The following is a 13,669-nucleotide window of genomic DNA, read 5'->3' as shown; positions in this document are numbered from 1 at the left end:
GCTCTGGTTCATGGAACTTCTAAAGACGTCTGCCTGCCCACCCACCCACCAGTCAGAGTCTGCTCATTCCCTGATCTCCTAATCCAGGATGGGGGGGGAAATTAAGCAAGCATTAAAATTCCTCACTCCACCTCATGGCTTGGTGTTTGGATGGGCGTTGGAAATAGAATTCTCATGCTTGGCCCCTGTTGAGGAGATCCTTCACCAAAGTAGAAAGGATTCTACTAGAACCTGCTACCTGGCCAAATGGAGAGACTTTTATTGGTCTGGACTCAACTGCACCAACCGTCTGTAGATACCTTAAGCATCCCAGTTGTCCTAAACTATCTCTTGTCCCTGAGGACTTCAGGGATCACTATCAGTTCTCAGCAAGTACACATAGCAGTGATTAGTGTCTTCCTCCCTCCAGTGGAAGGATGGTCCATCTTTACTCACCCTGCTTCAGCACAATTTATGAAAGGCCTGATCAGGACCTTCTCACTAGTGCTTAACACATCAGTGGGACCTTTAACCTTGTCCTGTGAACACTCTCTCAGGTCCACCCTTTGAACCCATGGCAACATGTGCCAGGACCCACCTGTCTATGAGGGTGGCTTTTTGTGGCTATCCTTTCTGCTAGGAGGGTCAGTGAGGTTGGAGCCATCATGGCAGGTCCTCCTTATACAGTGTTTCACAAAGAAAAGATTTCTCTCCAACTGCATCCTGGATTTCTCCCCAAGATTGTTTGAGTTTCACCTCCAATGAAATGATACTTACCTGTATTGTTCCCAAAACCCCACACTTCTGAAGAGAAGAGACCATCCTCCCTTGATGTCTGGTATGCCCTGAAATGAACCAAACTTATTAGGAAATTACTTGAAACTTTTTATTGCCATAGCAAAGAGATGGCATGGGCAAGCCAGAATCTCCCAGAGATTTCTAAGTGGGTTTCGGGATGCATCTTGGAGTTCTACAAGATAGCAAAAATTCCTTCCCCTGTGGCTGTCACAACTCATTCCATGCAAGCAGGCATGAGGTGGAAGCAGCTTGTATCTGACGTCCTGCTGCAAGGAAGCTACCTGGAGTTCTATCCCCATGTTTGCAACACACTACACTCTAGTTCATTGCACGGTATGCATCTGATGAAGTGAGCTGTAGCTCACGAAAGCTTATGCTCAAATAAATTGGTTAGTCTCTAAGGTGCCACAAGTACTCCTTTTCTTTTTGCGAATACAGACTAACACGGCTGTTTCTCTGAATGGCAAAGTGGGAACTATAATGACAAAACAATACAGAAGTGAGGATTTCACATCCCAGCTATTGATAAGTGAGTTCTTGCCAGACAGGATGCTATTAAACTAAGTTTCCTTTTACATCTTCTAGGCACTTCCCTTTCTCTGGAGGCGATAGGCACTATCAGGGCAGGATTGTATTCCTAACAGCCCAATAGCACCTTTATTCCAATGTGACTAGTTTGGAATGTGAGGATGTGACTAGCCGCTTCCCAGCTTATGGCTGCCTCTGTTGCTTAGCCAAAGGCCTTAGCCTAAGAACAGGGCCTCAGACTGTCACAGTAAGAGAAGGACCTTACACTAGCAGACAGTGATTTTGATTCTTTCTTTTATACCTCTAACTAGCCAAGTGATAAGAATACACCTAAATTCGTAGAGTATAGGCCTTTACAGACAGGCCTGAATATCTATATTCTAACAGGGTGAAGCCACTTGAGGAAGAAAGCAAACTTTATCAAGGTTAACTCCTTTCAGTACCAAAGAGGTAACAAGGAGGAGACCCTTTGCATTTTAAATGGTCAGCCTTAGGGTAAAAGGGTCTAGGCACAGAGTCTTAGCATCAGGACAATCTAAGGAACTTTTTTTCTTCGTGGGTCCAAACATTATCTGAGTAGTGGATATGGGAGCTACATCCATTGTTCTCAATAAAGGCACTGGATTGCTAGAGATGTATATTATGAAAATATCAATTTGCATGTAAGGAACAAAAAGTATCTCCTTAAGAGCTCTTTTTCAGAAATGTTGGGGGGAATAACCAGCTGTAATTAACTGATATAAGCGTTGTATAACTTCTCAGCACACCATGCTGAGAAGTTATACAACGCTTCTTCCCTCCAGTGGAAGGATGTTCCAGCAGTGAGAGCTATCTCAGAGTACCCAGAGCCCTAGAAGGAGAGCGTGAAACGTCTCATGACTGTCACAGAAAGTATTGCTTTCAGTACAGGGATTTCTGTGTTGAATGGTTACTGGAAGAAAGGAGTCAGAGTAGCAGCCGTGTTAGTCTTTATCCGTAAAAAGAAAAGGAGTACCTGTGGCACCGTAGAGACTAACAAATTTATTAGCGCATAAGCTTTCGTGAGCTACAGTTCACTTCATCGGATACATACAGTGGAAAAAATATATGCATCCAATGAAGTCAGCTGTAGCTCACGAAAGCTTATGCTCTAATAAATTTGTTAGCCTCTAAGGTGCCACAAATACTCCTTTTCTTTTTATGGAAGAAAGGAGATTCCCTCAACTTCAAAGGATGCTGCAATCATGCTGATAGACCTTTGAGATTTAGCATGATTTTAGTCTGTCTTGTTTTAGAGTTGTAAGGGTGGATCAAGCATCAGACTCTTTTTTTTGGGGGGGGGGGGGATATTGAGGTGTGATACCACCCTATATTATTAAATGAAGGAATTAAGCAACATTCTGCACGTTGTAGCATTCACGGCACTGTGCAACTAAGCTACAAGAGTTTTTGTGACCACCCTTTATTTGTCAGACTCTTTTGTAAACCCCAGTGCATGCGGCACATAGGCTATGAGACTGAGTGAGAGAGTGCCTTTTTAAGTTTTTTCTATTAGGTTGACCCAATTTTTTTAGTGCATCCATTTCTGCATGAATCAAGGCTTAAGAGTATTTTCTTCAAGGAAAGCACAGATGCATCTATAGTGTTCTCAGTGGACTGTTTAGACAATGATTGATGTGCCCAAGGGTTTGGCTACTGTACATTGGAAATACAAATTTAGATTTTACAATTACTCTTCTGACCAGCAGATGGAGTTCAAGAATATTACTTAAGAAGCTAATATAACCATCCAGTCCTCATCTTTCTCAGTTGTTTTCTCTAACGTGAATTGGAGCAGCTCTTCTCCGTCTGACTTAACAGTTTGTCAGAATGCTTTATGGCAAACTTAGTCTGCTGAATCTCAGCATTTGATCTTGCGTGTTCTTCTATGCTCACTCTCAGTAAACTCAGTTGATTCTCTTGGTTTTGCATAATGTAGTGATTTTGATAGAAGAAATGATGTTGAGAGGCTTTGACTCTGCCTGTAGAGGAGTATATAAAGAGCTCAAATAATGTCTACAAAAACTTTATGCGGCTCAGCTCAATTTTTAGTAGTATTTTAAGGGAGATATAATTTAACAAAATATCTTCCCAGTAATTCAGTTTTCTGTCATGCAATGAAATTAAGCAATGTGTAACCCTGACTATCATAACCAACTGAACAAAAGCCGCCAATGGAAAGTTGTGACTAAGAGGACTAATGTGATTCTTAGGTGTACAAATGGGAATATCAAGTAGGAGTAGGGAGGGAAACGTGGAATTTCCTTGGAGTGCTAGTCCCAGTGTGTATTCCACAAATGGATATGCATGTGCACCATGCACCTAAGACCAGAAAATCTTGCAAGTAGTATCCATTGGTCCACACCTGCATGTTGGATTTCCTTGTGCTCAGCACTGAGGGTATAAGGGAAGGTGTGGATCGACCATCTCTCCAGTTCCTTTTCACTGCTGTGTGCCTGAGTCTGAATCCTCAGCCCGGAGCTATTCTCGCATTGTCTTAATCTCTCTAAATATAATTGTATATAATTTGTTAGTGTTTTTGTAGTATTCTAATAGTGTTGCTTTGTTTTTCCCCACCTCAGGGACCCTCTCTGTCTTCCCTTTAGAGAGTAGGACTTTACCCAGAATCAGATGATTTAAAAACCGTCTCGTGTTCTTGCTCCTTCTCAGTCAGTGACTACCACCAGGACTGCCTTTACTGCTTTGGGGAGGTGCATATCTCCGCTAAGTGGAGTATCTTTCACTCCTTCCCACCTCGGACCTGAGAGGGACGAGAGCTCTGACTGAGGAGTTACCTCCTGGAGAAAGCCATGAGACCCCAGTCAGGTCCATGCCAGCGAGATGCCCCTATACGACAGCTACAGTCCTCACGCAGTGTACCTCCAAGCATGAGTTCTGGAGCAGAGGCCGGATCAGATAAATCTACCCGTTATCTTGGGCTTCTCATAAGAGTAAAGCGGCAATGTGACCAATATAAAAACAAATTCCTCTCTAAGTCTGTTTCCAAGAGAAAGGATCCTTTCCGAGCCCTTCCAAGTCAGTTGAGTCTTCACATGCAGGTCCCAAGGACTTAAGTCTCCCTAAGCCTCCTGACCATGAAGGGAATGCATGCAGGAGCAAGGCTCCAATGGAACTACCACCACTGTTGACAGTAGTGGCGACCGTGGCCTCTCACAAGCCGCCAACATCCTCCGGTATGGACCAAGAGCAGCAGACAGCACTCTTTGTCCAATGGTAGGCTCTGCCAACCACTAAGTCTATTGAGGCACTGTATCAAACAGAACCAATAACTGGGACCCCTTGTACTCCAGGACATACTGAGACAAATGCTACTCAGAGGATATTTTCAACCTTCCAGACCCTGACTCTCTACTGTTTTTAGGCCTGGTACTTCAGAGGGACATTTTAATGCCAGAAGGGGATACCATCTCAGAAAGAATTTATTCCCCTTCTCCATCCATGAGGCAAAGTTTCCTTCCACTGGCACCAGTAGTACCTCTGATGGAGTCAGATCCAGCCTTCTTGTTGGCTGACAAACTAGGTAGGACAAACTACCATCTCCCAGAGAGGTTAGTCTAGACAGGGTTTTGAGAGTTTCCTGGACCCATCCTCCATGCAAGCAGGATCACTTTCCAAGGGATCACAGGTGCCTAGTGCCTTCCCTCACACCAAACCAGTATTCAAGCCTTCATACAGGCCCTATTTGAGTCCTTGGAATCTTTATGCATCACAGCTTGGATCTGTGCACTCTACCAAGTGTCACGTTGTCCCTCTCGTAGGCAATTATAGAGTGGTATAGCATACCCTGGTAACGTACCTCTACCCTTAAAAGGGCTGAGAAACATTACTTTTGTGCCTGCAAAAGGGGAAGAACTCTTGTTCACCTTCCCTGCCCCCAACTCCCTAATAGTACAAGCAGCCACAGAAGAATCCAGGTAGCAACAGCCTAAAGCCATCCCTGTGGACAAGGGAGTGAAACGCCTGGATCTTCTGAGGAGGAAGGTATACACATCCACTAGCATCCGGTTCTCAGGATCTCTAACTACCAGTCCCTATTTGCAAAATATGACTTTATGACGACTTGAAGTTCCTGGAGTTCAAAGACACACTCCCCCAGAAGGGGCCATGGCCCAATTCCAAACCCTTGTTAAGGAAGGCAGTCTTTATGCAGCTTGCAATAAGATTTTAGCTGTGAACGCGGCTGATACCACAGTAGTAATGTAGTGTGTTGTGATTTCACTCTTTGGGGTTCCCCAGGGAGATTCAGAACACCATTGAGGACTTGCCATTTCATTAAACTGGTCTTTTCAGTAAGAAAACAGACAAGTCTTTGTACTCACTTAAAGACTCCAGGACAGCCCTCCTCTTCCTGGGCATTCATGAGCCCCAAAGAAGCAGCATCATAAACAGGTGTATAAGCAAAGACTCCTTTCACAGCCTTTCTATCACCATTGAGAATATGAACCACCACACAAGCGTCAAAGTGCAGATGACAAGGTGTGCCGAACTAGCCACCCAACCTCATCCACCTGCTAAAAGCTATTTTTGATGGGCTGCTGGAGAGTTGCAACCTTATGAGGCCATTCCCACCTGTTTCTGGAGTCCACTTTGGTGGCTGTGTAGCATACATTGCCCTTAACTGGAGGGCTATAACAGTGGACCTGTGAGTCCTAGATACCATTCAGTTTGGCTACACAATCAAGTTTGTTTACCCACCTCCTCCAAAAACACCTTCCCTGTCTCTCTTCAGGGACCAGTCTCATGAGGAGACCCTTTAGCAGGAGATATAATTTTTCCTTGAATTAGGAGCTATAGAGGAAGTGCCATATCAGCATCAAGGGGAAGGGTTTTACTCTATTTCATAGCTCCCAAGAAAAAGGGAGGATGGAGGCCTATTCTTGACATAATTTTTGTTCTCAAACTAAAATTCTGCATGGTTATACTGGCATCAGTAATTCTCCTTGGAGAAGGACACATAGTTTGCAGCTCTTGACATGAAAAATGGTTACTGTCAAATGGACCCACTTACCTATCCCTCAAAAGATTCCTGAGGTTTCTGGTAGGACAAGAACACTGCCAGTTCAAAGTACTTCAGTTCAGGCTGGCAACAGCATCCAGGGTCTTCACGAATGTTGTTGTCTTAGTGTTAGTAGCACACATGAGATAAAATGGCTACACCATCTTCCTGCACTTGGACCACTGGCTTCAAACAGGCAGAAGCCAGCTGGAAGTTTAGTTGGCAACCTTATCCTTGCTCCACTTCTTGGCATCCTTGGAATCTGGGTATAAATGGAAAAGTCTATTCTGACTCCCATGTAGCTCATAGAGTTTATAGTGGTGACTGTGGATTCGACTGCAGCAAGTTCCTGTCTCCCTGCAGACAGTGATTCCATGCCATGAACGGTTTGATAAGACACTCACAGACCTTGAGCAACAGTGTGGGTCTGTTTTTCTTTAGCCACATGGCCTCCTGTACATTTGTAATGCCATTAGATACTAATAAGTTTCAGAGTGGTAGTCGTGTTAGTCTGTATCAGCAAAAAGAAGGAGGAGTACTTGTGGTATTTTAGAGACTAACAAATTTATTTGGGTATAAGCTTTCGTGATCTAAACCTGATGAAGTGGGTTTAGCCCACAAAAGCTTATGCCCAAATAAATTTGTTAGTCTCTAAGATGCCACAAGTACTCCTCGTTCTTTTTATTAGATACTAAGATTGCCAGTTTGAAAGTAGATACAGGATGCTGTCCCCGCTGAAGATGAAGGCACCAAAATTTTAACAGTAGAAGCAGAAATACTTTTCACTATAAAGAATCTAGCAACAGCATCCTTTTCCAGATTGGCTAAATCTGTTATCAAGATAGGAATAATCTATGACTTTTGAAAATGGGTGACTAAATCTATATTTAGACTCTTAAATAACTGTCTGGTTTCCAGGTGCTGAGCACACTCTTCTGTCATTGAAATCAAGATGGCCGTTGAATAAATTGGTCATATTTTTGATACCCTTTATTAAAATCTTGCTAAAATCTTCCTTTATTCAACAGAAAGTTCCTAAGGGATCTTTCTCTTTAACAGAAAAAAAAAAAAAAAAAAGAAAAAGTTTTCCTTCCAAGAAGTGAAGGCAGACTTCCTGAGAATCAGTCTAGAGTGGTGGTTCCCCAACTTGTTCCGCCACTTGTGCAGGAAAAGGCCCTGGCAGGCTGGGCCAGTTTGTTTACCTGCTATGTTCGCAGGTTTGGCCCATTGCCACTCCCAGTGGCCGCGGTTCGCTGCTCCAGGCCAGTGGGAGCTGCTGGAAGCAGTGTGGGCCGAGGGACATACTGACCGCCGCTTCCAGCAGCTCCCATTGGCCTAGAGCAGCAAACCGCGGCCACTGGGAGCGGCGATGGGCCAAACCTGCGGACGCGGCAGGTAAACAAACCTGCCCGGCCCAGCCCAGCAGGGGCTTTCCCAGCACAAGCGGCGGAACAAGTTTGGGAACCCCTGCTCTAGAGAGAGAAACTCTCATCCCTAAGAATTAAATACTGACATGTTTAGGTATTTATAAATGTTGGTTTTAGGTACTTATCGCCTGTCACACCAGAATAGTTTGTGAATTGTGTTGTGATTTTCAAACTACTTTTAATTCTTAAGATTATGACTATAAGATTAAAACAGGTGACACTGTTTCAATATCTTACATATTAATGCTGTTCTCAGTTACATTTATGTGGAATTTACTCGATAACACATGAAAACAAAATGTTTTTTCATAGCCACAGATGCAAACCCAGGTACAGCAGGTGGGAATTGTACCAACACAAGCAATGGCAGCTGGACCAACAGCAGATCCTGAGAAACGCAAACTGATACAGCAGCAATTGGTTCTACTGCTTCATGCCCACAAATGTCAGAGACGAGAGCAAGCAAATGGAGAGGTGCGAGCCTGTGCTCTCCCACACTGTCGAACCATGAAGAACGTCCTCAATCACATGACACATTGTCAAGCTGGGAAAGCCTGTCAAGGTAAGAACAAATTGCCAGAAGGTCAATAGACGAGTTCTTTACTACTCTCCAGTGAGTTTTTTTCTCTCCTGTTTTTTGCCAGCTGACAGTGACTTTTTCCCCGGCATAAAAGTTCCTTTCTTTAAATAGCTGCTACACCTTTTTGCCTTTTTTCCCTTCCACTTATTACCACCATCATACAGTTGTTCTTAGCAGAAAGAATAAAATATTTAATCTTTCAAGGTCACTATTAATACTGTTTTACTCCTGAAAGAGTAGCATGTTTCACTTCTCCCATCACAGATCAAGCATGTCACATGTGCAGCATACCTTATCTCTACTAGCTTAGCATGTGAAAGCCATTAGATTGTTGTTGAACTAGTTCCTTCATGTCAGAGCAGCATCTTTATTAATGTACTCTCCAGAGAAAGAGATGGTCATTATTTGTCAAGTCCTGACATTTTGTTTAGTTGTATTTGAGATTTTGGTGTTTGTAGCACTCTTTAGTAAAGAAAATTGAGGATAATGGAAATGGAATGAGTTTATTCAAAGCCATAAAACCAGACTTAAACCTAAATTTTATTGCTTCACTTTTTTGATAGTTGCTCATTGTGCATCTTCACGACAAATCATCTCTCACTGGAAGAATTGTACTCGGCATGATTGTCCTGTGTGCCTCCCTTTGAAAAATGCCAGTGACAAAAGAAACCAACAACGTAAGTGATCATTTCTACTTATCAGCTACTGTACAAACATTAGAATAACATAGGTAAAACAAACTGAATCAAATATACAGTACTATGAAGGACTTTGAATTATAGTGGTTTGATAAACTCATTTGCTGTATATGGTATTCTGTTATAAAAAAATACATTTGGGCAGTCCCCTTTTTTGATCATTATATTCAAATTATTACTTTTAATACCTGATTCATGACAAAGGGAAATTCCCAGTCCAGAAAGACAACATCCATTTTGCCAAGACAGGACAATTTCTAGCTGTCATTTTGTATTAAGATAGGTCAGTCAAATTATTAGTGGGTCTAGTTATTATACCCATAAATTGTGCAATTCGTTATTTGCCCACAGATGGCTCTAGAGAAGATTTAAGATTCTTTCCTATCTTTCATAATATCAGAAATAATTTCAAGTCTGGTTCTTAACCAAGGGTGCCATTGATCAATGTAGGACAAACAAATTTGCATAAATGGAAACAGGTTTGTGGAGAGGAAGATGTGATGCATGTGTTCCAGTGATTAATTGTAAGAATAAGTAGAACTGCATTGCACTGTATATTTAACCCTAAAGAAAAGGAATGAATGGCTGAAATTCTAGTAAGCCTTCTTGTGAACTCCAGCATAATAGCTTAATATTACAGTTAGGTAATATTTATTTTTTCAACTTCTGGTCCATTTGTGTTCTTTTGTCCTCGAAGTAGATAATTGTTGAAATTATATTGGTGGGTTTTAAAGGATTGCTGGGCAGGATAAAAATAAACTGAGACAGAAGATCTAACAGTGTGGATGCTACAGTCTGTTAAATGATATCACACAAAAGTAAATTTGAAAAGGAGATAAAAGAAAAGTCTTAAGTCATCGGGGGAGGTGGTGGGAAATAACTGAGGGTCAGGGCAGAACTGCAAATTTGAGTAGTTGTGTTCTGAAAGAGTTCTACTTCTGGTTTAGGCTGAGACCACAAGGAAAGTGAGGCAAGCTAATAAGCCATGTAAGAAAGAGGTGGAAGAGTTTCACCAAAGACAAAGGGAGTTAAGACTGGAAAGAAGCTACCAAAAACGTGATTCTACCATTTTCTTATGGTTAGGTTAGCTTAGGTTGAAAAATTCCTGCGCAAGTGATTCAGATTTGGAACATATTGATAAATTAAACAGTAGTAAGTCACCAGGACCAGATGGCATTCACCCAAGAGTTCTAAAGTAGCTCAAATATGAAATTGCAGAACTAACAACTGTGGTATGTAACCTATCACTTAAATCAGCCTCTGGTATCAGATAAGTGGAGAATAGCTAATGTGTCACCAATTTTTTTAAAAGGCTCCAAAGGCAATCCTAGCAATTATGTGCTGGTAAGCCGAACTTCAGTACGAGGCAAATTGGTTGAAACTACAGTAAAGAACGGAATGATCGGGCACAAAGATTTAACACAATTTGTTGGGGAAGAGTCAACATGGCTTTTGTAAAGGGAAATCATGCCTCACAAATCTATTAGAATTCTTTGAAGGGGTCAACAAACCTGTGGACAAGGGTGATTCAGTGGATATATTGTACTTGGACTTTCAGAAAGCCTTTGACAAGATCCCTCACCGAAGGCCCTTAAGCAAAGTAAGCAGACATGGGACAATGGGGAAGGACCTCTCATGGATCATAACTGGTTAAAAGATAGGATGCAAAGTGTAGGAATAAATAGTTTTTAGAATGGAGAGAGGTAAATAGTGGGGTCCCCCAGGAATCTGTAGTGGGGCTAGTGCTGTTCAACATATTCATAAATGATCTGGAAAAAGAGGTGAATAGTGAGGTGGCAAAGTTTGCAGATGATACAAAATTACTCAAGATAGTTAAGTCCAAAGCAGACTGCGAAGAGTTACAAAGGGATCTCACACAACTGGGTGACTGGGCAACAAACTGGCAGATGAAATTCAATATTGATAAATGCAAAATAGTGCCCATTGGACAATGTAATACGCTCAAGAAAAAGTTCTTGGTGTGATTGTGAATAACACGTCTGTTCTATGTGCAGCAGCAGTCAAACAAGCTAACAGAATATTAGGAACCATTAGGAAAGGGATAGATAATAAGAGAGAAAATATCATAATGTCACCATATAAATCCATGGTATTCCCACATCTTGAATATTGCATATAGTTCTGGTCACCTCATCTCAAAGATATATTAGAATTGGGAAAAGATACAGAGAATGGCAACAAAAATGATGAGGGGATTGGAACAGCTGGAGAGGTTAAAAAGGCTGGGACTATTCAGCTTGGAAAAGAGGAGACTAAGGGGGGGGAGGTATGATTGAGGTCTATAAAACCATGAGTAGGGTGGAGAAAGTGAATAGGGAAGTGTTATTTACCCCTTCATATAAACCAAGAAGCCGGGGTCACCCAATGAAATTAATAGGCAGCAGGTTTAAAACAAAAGGAAATACTTCTTTTCACAATGCATAGTCAACCTGTAGAACTTGTTGCCAGGGGTTGTTGTGAAGGCTAAAATAATAACAGGGTTCAAAAAGAGCTAGTAAAAAGATAAGGTCAAGAAGGATCGATAGATCAATGGCTATTAGCCAAGATGGTTGTGGATGCAACACTGTGCTCTGGGTGTCCCTAGCCCCTGACTGCCAGAAGTTTGGAGTGGATGACAAGGTGTGGATCACTCAATAATTGCCTGTTCTGTTCATTCCCTCTGAAGCACCTGGTATTGGTCACTGTTGGCAGACTGGTTAGTGGGCGAGATGGATGATTGGTCTGACCCAGTATGGTCATTCTTATGAATAGATAATCTAAATTAACGAGTTTTGAAGAATATAAATAGCCCCTTTATGCTGACTTTTACTTGTTTTATCAATCTCCTCCCTGGTCTCCCTTTCTTTTAGGCATGGCTAATTGCTAGTGATTAATTTCTGTAATAACTGATTTTTGAGACATTTGCTGGTAGTTTTAATTTTAAAAAATAGCAGCTTTAATGTCTGATCAGTTCCGGTGAGAAATCCATTCGGTGCATTTGCTCTCAAGTTGTTAACTACAGAGTTTCTAGCAGTCGTAATGCAGGTGTTGTTATGGTGATCTTCTAATTTAAGTCATTGCAGAACACTTGGCTTTGCATTGTTCATACGTTCATTGTTTTGTCATTTGTATGATTTATGAAACCAGTAAAAGCACTTGAATTAAAATAAATTTTATGTAAAAAGCAGTCTTTGTTGTTAGATCTCTGAGTAAGATGTTTTGGCTTGGATGCAACAGAAAGATGGAGGGTAACTGCAGAATTTGCCATCTTTTCTTGGAAGGGGAAGGCAATGCAAATCTCAAATCCCACCTTTCTTTTCCTCAATTCAGCACTACTGACCATTAGCACGTACTGCCTAGCAGTGCCCTGATGTGCAAAATTCTTTAATCTGAAATGCATGTATGGATGGCTTCTCATGGCTTGTACTAAGCATAAGAAAATTAAGTTTGTGAACATTTACATTTTATTTATTTTGATTGAGAACACTAAGGTGCACCTGTCTCACGCTTTAGGCCCTCTTAATTTACCTGAATTCTAATATTACATTAATGGGGTGCATCTGAAAATTGGCACATTAGCAACATGACACATGAGGATGTAAACAAACATTGGTGTGCTGGTTCACAACATCCCAAATTAAATTATGCTTGCTTTTAAATGTGATGGCTTGTAACATTTCCCATAATTGTTAAAAATGTCCATGGCAGAAAATGATGGGAAAAAAATGAAAAAGAAAGGAATGGAAAGAGCAGTAACATTTACTTCTCTATCAAGTTGTGATGCAAACAGGATAATGTTTCAGGATAGCCATCTGGCAAGCCATGAGAGCACTAGAATCTGTAGCCCTCTTCCATTGCCTATCTTAAAATTTGAACTTTGAATCTCTGTTGCATCTGTGCTGGGCTTTTATGTGGCTCCACCTTCTGAATTGTTGAGTCTGTGCTTCCCAATGTTTCTAATGCTTTCCAAATTTTGGAGCATGCTAGATCAGTCGCTCCTCACTGGTATCTGGAACACTGCAAACTCCCTTTGAGTTCTAGAGGGTCATTCTGAAGCAGAGGTGCTATATAAAGATACAGCACAGATGCATGTTGGTCTTCAGAGCTATCTTTTAAAGATAAGGAAGGGGCAGCTTCGGGGAAAGAGCACAAAACGTAGGAAGATCTGGTGGAAGGCCGCCCCCCCCCCCCCCCCCAGTAACAACCACCTCACACTTGCCAATCCCCAAGGTTCTGAAATCTTCTTATACCCTGTAGTAACTCATGTTCCAGCCAGCCACTCCATTTCATTAACCTTTCTCACTCCTGGGACAAATGCATCTACCTAGCCTCCAACCCAGTTGCCAAGATCTTCAAGATCCACTGTAGCAGATTTTTCTAAAATATTTACACCTGTGCACGTGTAAACTTTTTCATTTCTGGAGCCCTCTGCATTGTGGCAAGAATCCAGTGCCTCACATGCTTATCAAATGAGTGGTGTTGAACTATATCTTTTTAGGGTATTTTACTTAAGTCTCTGAGTGTTTGGATTTTCTACAAGGAATGTATGTGTCTGATCTCAGCTACATCCTTGATATAAATGTAATCTTAAGTACTTATTTTTATTATTAGAGGTAGCACCACC

At 41.7% G+C, this 13,669-nt stretch overlaps 1 protein-coding gene across 8 annotated transcripts in view; it reads left to right on the top strand.

The window, feature by feature from the left end:
• The window catches only part of CREBBP (CREB binding protein), a 191,712-nt gene that overhangs the window by 91,786 nt on the left and 86,257 nt on the right, over positions 1–13,669 (top strand). For all 8 annotated transcript variants that reach the window (XM_073362777.1, XM_073362778.1, XM_073362774.1 and 5 more), the window contains exons 4-5: positions 8,080–8,329; positions 8,911–9,024. In XM_073362777.1, coding sequence (XP_073218878.1) covers positions 8,080–8,329; positions 8,911–9,024 — 364 coding nt within the window. The remainder of the gene's footprint in view (positions 1–8,079; positions 8,330–8,910; positions 9,025–13,669) is intronic.

Source organism: Lepidochelys kempii, chromosome 10 (genome assembly GCF_965140265.1).
Source record: "Lepidochelys kempii isolate rLepKem1 chromosome 10, rLepKem1.hap2, whole genome shotgun sequence".
Lineage (NCBI taxonomy): Eukaryota > Metazoa > Chordata > Testudines > Cheloniidae > Lepidochelys > Lepidochelys kempii.
Note: the sequence above shows the minus strand (reverse complement) of the source record. Positions and strands in the feature narration are given on the sequence as shown.